The sequence below is a fragment of the Ranitomeya variabilis genome, chromosome 4 (assembly GCF_051348905.1).
Source record: "Ranitomeya variabilis isolate aRanVar5 chromosome 4, aRanVar5.hap1, whole genome shotgun sequence".
In the NCBI taxonomy this organism is placed as follows: domain Eukaryota; kingdom Metazoa; phylum Chordata; class Amphibia; order Anura; family Dendrobatidae; genus Ranitomeya; species Ranitomeya variabilis.
This window is the reverse complement of record NC_135235.1, coordinates 218,820,073-218,829,383: the sequence shown is the minus strand read 5'-3', so window position 1 is coordinate 218,829,383 and position 9,311 is coordinate 218,820,073. Positions and strand designations below refer to the sequence as shown.

The following is a 9,311-nucleotide window of genomic DNA, read 5'->3' as shown; positions in this document are numbered from 1 at the left end:
TTCTCGAAATGGTCGCCGACATACACGAATGCCCAGCAGGCCCTGGAAGCTTTCAGTACCATAATATATTACATCCAGAATCAGTCATAAACAAGTTCACAGGAAAAAACGAGCAGACGAACGTATGGACGTATATAAACAAACGGCCAGGGAACAGCCGGTAAAATCTCCCATACCCCGGCCATATGCCGGAGTCAGTTTCAGCCTGTTGCTTCAGTAATATTTCTCTCACTAGTTCCTTCTTTATATTAAAAGTCTGTGCTTCATGTCCTTGTCCTTCTTTTCTCCTTTGGCTCAAGTCCCAAAAAGTTCTCAGTACCTTGAGTTCTCCTCAGCTGCCGTGACCATCACGTCCATCCATATCCTCATGGCTTCTGGGGTTGGGGCCACCATACAAAATAGGCGTTCAAAGGTCTTCAAACAAAATGTCAACTTTGGGTGTGGGCTCTGATAAAGTAAAAATATAAACAGCACTTGATCAATGAAATGCTGTAATAGGGACACATCATAGGCACTGTATGAAGGGAACACTGTTACTGGTACACCAAGGAGAGGACACCATGATTGGCACTCTATGAAGGGGACACGATGATTGGCACTCCATGAAGGGACACCATGATTGGCACTCTACGAAGGGGACATTATGACTTGCACTCTATGGAGAGGACACTATGATTGGCACTCTACAAGGGGACACTGACACTGGTATTCTATAGAGGGGATACTATGACTGGCATTCTATGGAGGAGACACTATGATTGAGACTCGATGAAGGGGACACTGTTACTGGCACTCCATGGAATGACACTATAAGGGGACTCTATGCAAGGAATACTCTGACTGGCACTCTACAGAGTGGACAGCGATACTGGTACTCTATTTAAGGAACACTATTAATGTGGAGCAAGTAAAATCTGGTTCATGGGGTTTTTGTCCTCATTTGAAACAACTAATTAAATTAAGGTTGAAGGTAGACATAATCCCAACAAGTTTAAGAGCTATGAAACTATGGATGGAACTATATGGAGGTGACAATGTGGCTGACACTACGTGGAGGGGACACTGTGGCTAACACTATATGGATACGGTGGGGACACCGTGACTGACACTATATGGAGGGGACACTGTTTCAGACACTATATAGAGGGGACATCGTAGCTTACACTATATGGAGGGGACACCGTGGCTGACACTATATGGAGGGGACACCGTGGCTGACACTATATGGAGGGGACACCATGGCTGACACTATATGGAGGGGACACCATGGCTGACACTATATGGAGGGGACACCGTGGCTGACACTATATGGAGGGGACACCGTGGCTGACACTATATGGAGAGGACACCGTGGCTGACACTATATGGAGAGGACACCGTGGCTGACACTATATGGAGGGGACACCATAGCTGACACTATATTGAGGGGGATACTGTGGCTGACACTATGTAAAGGAGGCATTATGGCTGACACTATGTGGAGGAGACACTATGGCTAACATTATGTGGAGGGGGCACCTTGGCTGACACTATGTGGAGGGGGCACAGTGACTGACACTATATGGAAGTGATACTACAGGGAGGTGACACTGTAGCTGACACTATATGGTGGGCACACCGCGGCTTACATTTTATGGCGGGGACACCGTGGCTGACACTATATGGAGGGGACACTGTGGCTTACAATATATGGAAGGGACATCGTGGCTGACAATAAATGGAGGGTCAACGTGACTGACACTATATGGAAGGGACACCGTGGCTTACACTATATGGAAGGGACACTGTCGGACAGTTTATGGAGGGGACACCATGGTGGACACTATATGGAAGAGACGCTGTGGCTGACACGATATGGAGGTGACACATTACTTACCTTAAAGGCACTGCGTAAGTGGTCATAATACACCTCCTCTATAGCCTGGAAATAGATCACCCCCTTCAGCTTCTGCTCTTCTTTGTCTGCAGAACCATCATACAGGTCATTACGTCGGTATACGTCACCTACATCCCCCATAATACACTGTGGCGCCATCTGTCTAGAAGGCGACAACACCGCGGGTACCTGCATAGTACGCCAGCCGTCTCTTCTGCCTATCAAACACGAACCAGCGCTTCTTCCACGTCTTAATCCGGCCGCCCATCTTCACCAGGTACCCCTTGCAGCACATGGCACTGACCCGCACTTGTGCACAGGTCTCCACGCTGTGCCCCGATGCTTCCAGATACGACCTGAGGTCGAGAGGCGGCTGCGAAAGAGAAGGACACAGGATTTCAGCAGAACTCTGGATGCAGCTTAGGATGTGACCGGAGGAAAATTTGCAAAGTTGGGTAGCATTTTAGAAAAAAGGTGAGATTTCCTGAAGCTGCATGGACTTACTGGCTCTGCGGGAGTCTCGGGAACGACTGTCTGTACGAAGGGGGGATTGGAGACAGCAGCTTCTTCCTTCACGTGGTTTTGCTCCGCTTCCAGACGCTTTGTCATTTCTTTGGCCGCTCTCTTCTCCTCCTGGGATAAAGCAAAGGCAATGGATTATTTGCGAGGTCTGGGTATAGTTTGCAGTGCCCCCTACTGGTGCAACAAAGTAATGCAAGGTGGGAATCATGCGAGGACGCGAGGAGAGCGCAGGTGTCTACACCGAGACAGGTCGTGCATTGTGAACCACCGTAGAGCATGAAGTCACACTTGGCGTCCATCTCCTTACTGAAACAATGGCCCTATTCTCAGCTCCACCCTATAAAAACAATGGCGCCTCCAAGCCGGATAACACAAGGCATTGTTCTTATAAATTCACGATCCTCCTTCTCTCAGACTCTCTTTTTCTTATACGCAAAAAAAAAAAAGTTCCAAGTCTCTCCTTCCCTTTAATCAGTAAAAAAAAACAGACAGCACTCCAGGGTGATACATGGATGGCATCCGTTTCTTTAAAGGACCTGATCACTTGATCTTCAAATCGGATCAAAAATTGACACGTCTCCATTTTTGGACCTTTTTTAGTTTTTTTTATTTTGCAAAATCTAATCTATGGGACTGTTCACATTTCAGACCTTTTCCTCAGACCGAGTGGTCTAAACGAAAGCACGGAGACTTGTCCGGTACTGATATTAAGCAAGTCTAGAACACATGTGCGAGCAAAAGCCCAATTCTGGGGACCAGTAAGGATGGAACCACACGTGTCTAAAAATTATCCCCTATACAGATTATTTTTTTGTAAACTGGAACACTTGACATTATGGAATATGCCATAAATGTTTGATACGCTGGGACCTAAACCTACCTCCAAAATGGGAAATGATTTTTTTAAATCCTTTTAATTTAGTGCTAATTTTTATGCTCTTTACAAGGAGGTGTGGCTCAATAGATCCTCAGGGGCGTGTCTCTAGGCTGTTCTGCATAATTACTCTGTTAGCCACGCCTCCTTAGTAATAAAAAAATATATAAAAATACCACTAAACAAAAAAGGCCAATATCTCTGGTACCTTATGGTGAATTTAAAAAAAAAAATGGAATACAGAAGGGAACAGCGTGAATAATGTAAGAGCAAAAATTGGACACTCACGACCTGGTGACAGATCTCCTTTAAAGGGGATCTGATCACCCACCTACTGTATAGGGCATAAATGTAAAATCAGTGTGGACAGGAAAGATGAACAAAAAATTCTTAAAAAGCCAGTAGCAGTAAATCCCCGTCCTTGTTTCTGGAGAGATGTAGTGGACATTGAGGTCACATCGCCTTTAACTAAAATCCACCCCCGCACACATAGGATCCTTGGTATACCTTGCAAGCCCAATTGTTAATTTGGGGGGTTTTCAAACACGAGTGTAACTAAAGAAAGCGATGGGTGCAGGGTCTAACGACGAGGACAAGTCAAGGGCGCACATTTACTGGATTTTGTTTCAATATTTTACGGGAAACGCTCTTTGTATTCTCGGCTCCTCACCTGCCCTCTATGCAAAGAATCGGAGCAAACATGAAAAACTTGTTTGCCAGCTCAGGTTGAGACCCGGCTTGTCAGGGAGCAGCAGGGAGGTCGATACAATGGGAGAGTCTGCCGAAAACGATCTATGTCACCTATAGATTAGTATATAAAGGCTCATATAGTGCACACATACACGCAGTGCCCGGGCACACACACCAGCCGGCTGCACAATCCATACCCGTGTCCGGTGCCGCTCCTGCCGTCTGACTCACTGAGCGCAGACCTTGTGCCCCAGGCTCGCCTCCAAAAAGCAGAAGCTCTTGTGTGACGGTCATGTGACAGCGAGGTCAGCCAGCAGCGCAGAAGCTCAGCCCCGCGCACAGCTCAATGGACGGGGAGAAGTGCAGGAGGGTGGGAAGGGATCTGTCAGGGTGAAGCCTTACTTATCACTGACACATGCTCACAGCGACCGTATCATCAGGAAATGGCCGGACTTCTACTCTCAGTCTTTTTTTTTTTTTTTTTTTTTTAATTTTTCATATAGAAATCTTGCAATTTTCACACCGGACGCAAGACTAGAATCACATTTCCTGTTCTGTACAGATAACGTTATAGAGGTTTTATTATCATCACAGACAGGATTACAATGACAGACAACACCTCTATATAGAGTAGATAACACAGGATCCACCATTCACAATAGGTGATGTCACAGCTCACCTCCTCCTCCTGTATAATGACTGATAACACCTCTATATAGAGTAGATAACACAGGATCCACCATTCACAATAGGTGATATCACAGCTCACCTCCTCCTGTACAATGACTGATAACACCTCTATATACAGTAGATAACACAGGATCCACCATTCACAATAGGTGATGTCACAGCTCACCTCCTCCTCCTGTACAATGACTGATAACATCTCTATATACAGTAGATAACACAGGATCCACCATTCACAATAGGTGATGTCACAGCTCACCTCCTCCTCCTGTACAATGAATGATAACACCTCTATATACAGTAGATAACACAGGATCCACCATTCACAATAGATGATGTCACAGCTCACCTCCTCCCCCTAGATCCATGAGTTATTTGACTGATGCTGATGTCCATGTACATACAGGCAGTAATATTAGACCCAGGGGCCAATGTTGATTCCGGTATAACTCCGCCCACACCACTGATTGACAGCTTTCTGTGTGCACTGTGCATAGGCAGAAAGACCTGCAGTAGTCGCTCCCAGGAATCCGATACCTCAGGGACCCAAAGACCCTTGTACTATACAAGTATCAGACATTAATGCAGATATACCCTCCCTCTATACTGCAGATCATTACTCACCCTGGCCTTCAGGAGGCGCTCTTTTTCGGCCATGGCCTCGAGCAGCTGGCGTTCCATCTCCGCTATTTTAGGTATGGGTCTATGGAGGAGGAAGAAACCAAGTCACTACAGAGCAGCGCTCTCTACACCCGCACCAACGGCAGTAACGGGGATTACCTGTAGGTCAGGGGCAGCCTGGGAGGAGCGCTGCTCTGAAGTCTCCCCCCACAAGACCTCCTGTCTTCACCTTGGAGGTTGCGGCTCCTGGCGATCTGAAGATTGGGGCTGATGGCTAAGGCGATCTTCCCTCCAGAACTGCTGGAGGAGACGGCGAGGTGTAGAGCCAGACCGGCGCTCTCCAGGCACGCTGCAAGACCGGAGGTGACAGGTGACATCTTGTATCCCCACATACATGCACTCTGCATTGCTGCCAGCAGATGGCAGCGCTCTCATCCTATACAGTGCGGAACCTCGCCAGCACATAGAATCAAATGTGCCCTGACACACTGCAGCAAAAAAATCAGCGATGTGCTAAGGATGGATGTCTAGACCGGATACAAGCGTAACATACAGTCAGAGGTTGAGCTTCCAGAACAAAGAAAAATAAAAATAGGTTCCCATTCGCTGACGGCAAGCGGAGGTCTTAAAAACAGTAAAAAAGTGAAATAAAAAGTTTATTAAAAAGTTGCTGAACTTTTTTTTTTAATTATACGGTGACTCTATTATATATAAATAAATATACCGTATGTATGTATATAATGCCCAAAATCATAAAAAAAAGTCGCCACTCACTGTTGCCGTGAAGTGAAACCGGGCGGTCAGACTGGCGGACGAATGGCGCATTTCCTCTCCTCCTAGGCAGGCTGGAGGTTCTCTGGAGCCCCTAGTGGACAGGTTAGGTAGATGTTAACATTAAAAAATCAGTAGGTAGATATATATATATATATATATATATATATATATATATATATATATATATATATATATATATATATATATATATATATATATATATATATATATACACACATATATATATATACATATACATATACACACTGTATATATATATTTTTTAGACATTGAATTATACTTAATTCAATATATTAAATAATAAATTTAGAATAAAAAAAATATAATATATTAAAAAAAAATATATATATATATATATATATATATATATATATATATATATATATATATATATATATATATATATATATATATATATATATATATATATATATATATGGTATATATTTTTTTTATATACATATTATATATTTATATGTTAAATTTAAATATATATCTGATATGTTAAATCTGAATATGTAATAAAGAATTATATATATGTTATTTATTTATTTTTTTCTAAAATATATATTTATTGTATGTAATGTATTTATACACATATGTAAAAATGTATATATCTTATAAATATAATAAAAAATAAATACTACATATATATACATATATATATATATATATATATATATATATATATTATATATACACACGGTATATGTAAAACATTTTCTGCTCTTGATTTCTTTTCAGTCTAAACAAACAGAACAAAAACAAAACTATTTAATTTTTTTTTTCTTTCTTATTTCTCTACTGAAAATTAATGCTGATAAGCAAATGCTTTCATCCAATTTGAGTTTTCCAGATCCATATATTAGCTTGCGATTTGCCATTCAGTAGATGACACTGATGAGCTGATTGGCCAACTCTAAGATTAAGGTTTGGGCGACACAATGTACGAGTACGGACCACGATGCACGGATCGGCAGCAGATCTCCTATATATGTCTATGAAGCTGTCAGAAATGCTGTGGTATATCCGTGCATCGCAATCCGTCCATGCACTGTGATACACGGGGGTCTGGCAAATCTAAAATGTTTAATTAGAAATTATGTTTAACATCGAAAACAAGAGATCAAATCATCTTTCACAGAAATCATCAGAAGGAAAGAAGAAAATAATAAAGAAAAAAAAAAAGTTGAAACTGTAATTCCTCAATCTGCCAGCAGGGAGCAGTGACGCGCTTCGATTGTGCACAATTGCGCGACAGATTGGATTGTTCGTGATTTACATTTTTTTTTCACGTCAATCTGAATTTGATTATTTGCGATCAGGAAAGGGTTACTCACGACATAACTATTCCTTGGGGGTGTACTCACTTTTATTTTGCGCATGGACATGTGAGGTTCATGCTTTGAAATGAGCTCCTACTTAAAACAAGAGAATGTGTCTCAAGAGAGTGGAGAAAAGTAAAAAAAAAAGTTTTTTTAAGTTCAATGAGAGATGAAAGGAGGTGGAGGGGGTCCATTGACGGGATTGGGGGTGATGGAGGGGATTTAGAGTTGGAGGGGTAAAGCTAAATAAACACATCAGATAGATGAGATTTGGGTTTCTGCAGATCTGACACGTCTGCTTCAAAGAATAAAGGGCAATTGAATGTCGGGGTTAAAAAAAAAGCAAAAAAAAGCAGAAATAGAAAAGAGAGCAGGATGCGTGTGACATGACACTCATATGTAAGGTTTATTACTCACCTTTTTGGAAGAAACCTCCTTCCTGTCCTGTTGGTCTGAGTTTTTTCCACTCAATGCGCTAAGGGCGAGCAAGCGATCTTTCTCCTAAAAAAATAACAGTAATAATAATTAACTCCATGAGGTTGCATATTTTTCATATTTTTTGTATGTAAATGTATGCATTTTTCGTTAAATATCATTTTTGCAATTGGGCTTCATTAAATATTTTGCACCGTTTGCCTTTTGTAACCTGTGTGTCTATTGCTGGCTGCAGAATGAGTTAACTGAGGGTCCATCAGTGAGCTCTTCAGAAGATCTGACTGGAGAGTTTGATCAGGTGATCACTGTGACTCCAGATAATAGGACACACTGTGATGAGTTGATTCTTTTGGAGTCCTTGTAGCAGTCAAAAAAAGACAAACCTCTTAAAAGTGGACCTGTCACCAGGTTAGAAGTTACCGATCCTTGCTCTTATTTTATTCAAACTGCTCCTGAGAATTTCGGGGTTTTGTAAATCCGCCATATGGTTCCAGATATATGAGTTGTTTTTTTATCTAGCGCTAATTTTTATGGTCTTTAACAAGAGGGCGTTGCTCACAGGGTAATTACAGTATGTAGAGCCATCTAAAGACACGCCCATGAGGATCCTGGAAGCCACACCCCCTTGTAAAGAACACAACAATTAGATTTAAATAAAAGGCCCATATCTCTGAACTATATGGTGGAGTTAAAAAAAAAAATGGGAGTGGCGAGGATAAAAAACATGAGGAAACACTGGCCGCTTTTGAAACTTCAAGATACATTCAGATCCTTCTACAATCAACCGGAATGATTAGCCATTATCATTCACACCCGCTATTGTCACATTTAACGGGCACATCTATATTTAGAGGAGGTGGTGAACATACATATAATTATGTCCATACTGTAATAAGGCGTCAGTGACTTCCTTGTGGAAAAACTAAAAATACTATTATAGATCCCAATAACAGCAAAATGTGGATCTAATGATAAGAATCTAAATTGATATGAGACTGCCAGAAATATCTATCTTTCAGCAATCACTCTATTTTCTATTCATTTCTGAGCCCCATTTTCAGGATCAATGGTGATGCTAGCAGTCGTTGCCAGTGATCAGCAAGTTATCTCCAATCCTGTGGATAAAAAAATAACTTTTCAAGATAAGAATAGCCCTTTAAAGAGGATTGGACACCAGTTCAAAAGTGTCCAATATTTACTCTTATCCCCCCCCCCCCCTCGCTCTCCTGAGTAATCTGCTTTTTGTTTCTTCTAAATCTACCATACGGTTCCAGAGATATGGGCCTTTTTATTGTAAGCTAATCTTTATGGTCTTTCCTTGGGGGTGTGACTCAATTATGCAAAGCAGATTAAATACACGCCCCCAAAGAACCCAGAGAGTGTAAAAAGCTTAACAAACAGGTTCATATCTCCGGAAATGTACAGCAGATTTAGGAAAAATAAAAAACAGAATAATCAGGGTAGCAGCGGGAAAGAAATAAGACAT

The 9,311-nt window shown here is 41.7% G+C and overlaps 1 protein-coding gene across 3 annotated transcripts in view; it reads right to left on the bottom strand.

The window, feature by feature from the left end:
- The window catches only part of PHLDB3 (pleckstrin homology like domain family B member 3), a 42,612-nt gene continuing 33,301 nt past the window's right edge, over nucleotides 1-9,311 (bottom strand). For 2 of the 3 annotated variants that reach the window (XM_077260009.1, XM_077260008.1), the window contains exons 8-16: nucleotides 7,808-7,891; nucleotides 7,436-7,483; nucleotides 6,045-6,135; nucleotides 5,430-5,619; nucleotides 5,274-5,352; nucleotides 2,381-2,509; nucleotides 2,066-2,249; nucleotides 1,877-1,962; nucleotides 1-447 (exon numbers count right to left, since the gene is read on the bottom strand). In XM_077260009.1, coding sequence (XP_077116124.1) covers nucleotides 313-447; nucleotides 1,877-1,962; nucleotides 2,066-2,249; nucleotides 2,381-2,509; nucleotides 5,274-5,352; nucleotides 5,430-5,619; nucleotides 6,045-6,135; nucleotides 7,436-7,483; nucleotides 7,808-7,891 — 1,026 coding nt within the window. In that variant the 3' untranslated portion in view covers nucleotides 1-312. The remainder of the gene's footprint in view (nucleotides 448-1,876; nucleotides 1,963-2,065; nucleotides 2,250-2,380; nucleotides 2,510-5,273; nucleotides 5,353-5,429; nucleotides 5,620-6,044; nucleotides 6,136-7,435; nucleotides 7,484-7,807; nucleotides 7,892-9,311) is intronic. The other variant, XM_077260010.1, reaches the window with a different exon arrangement.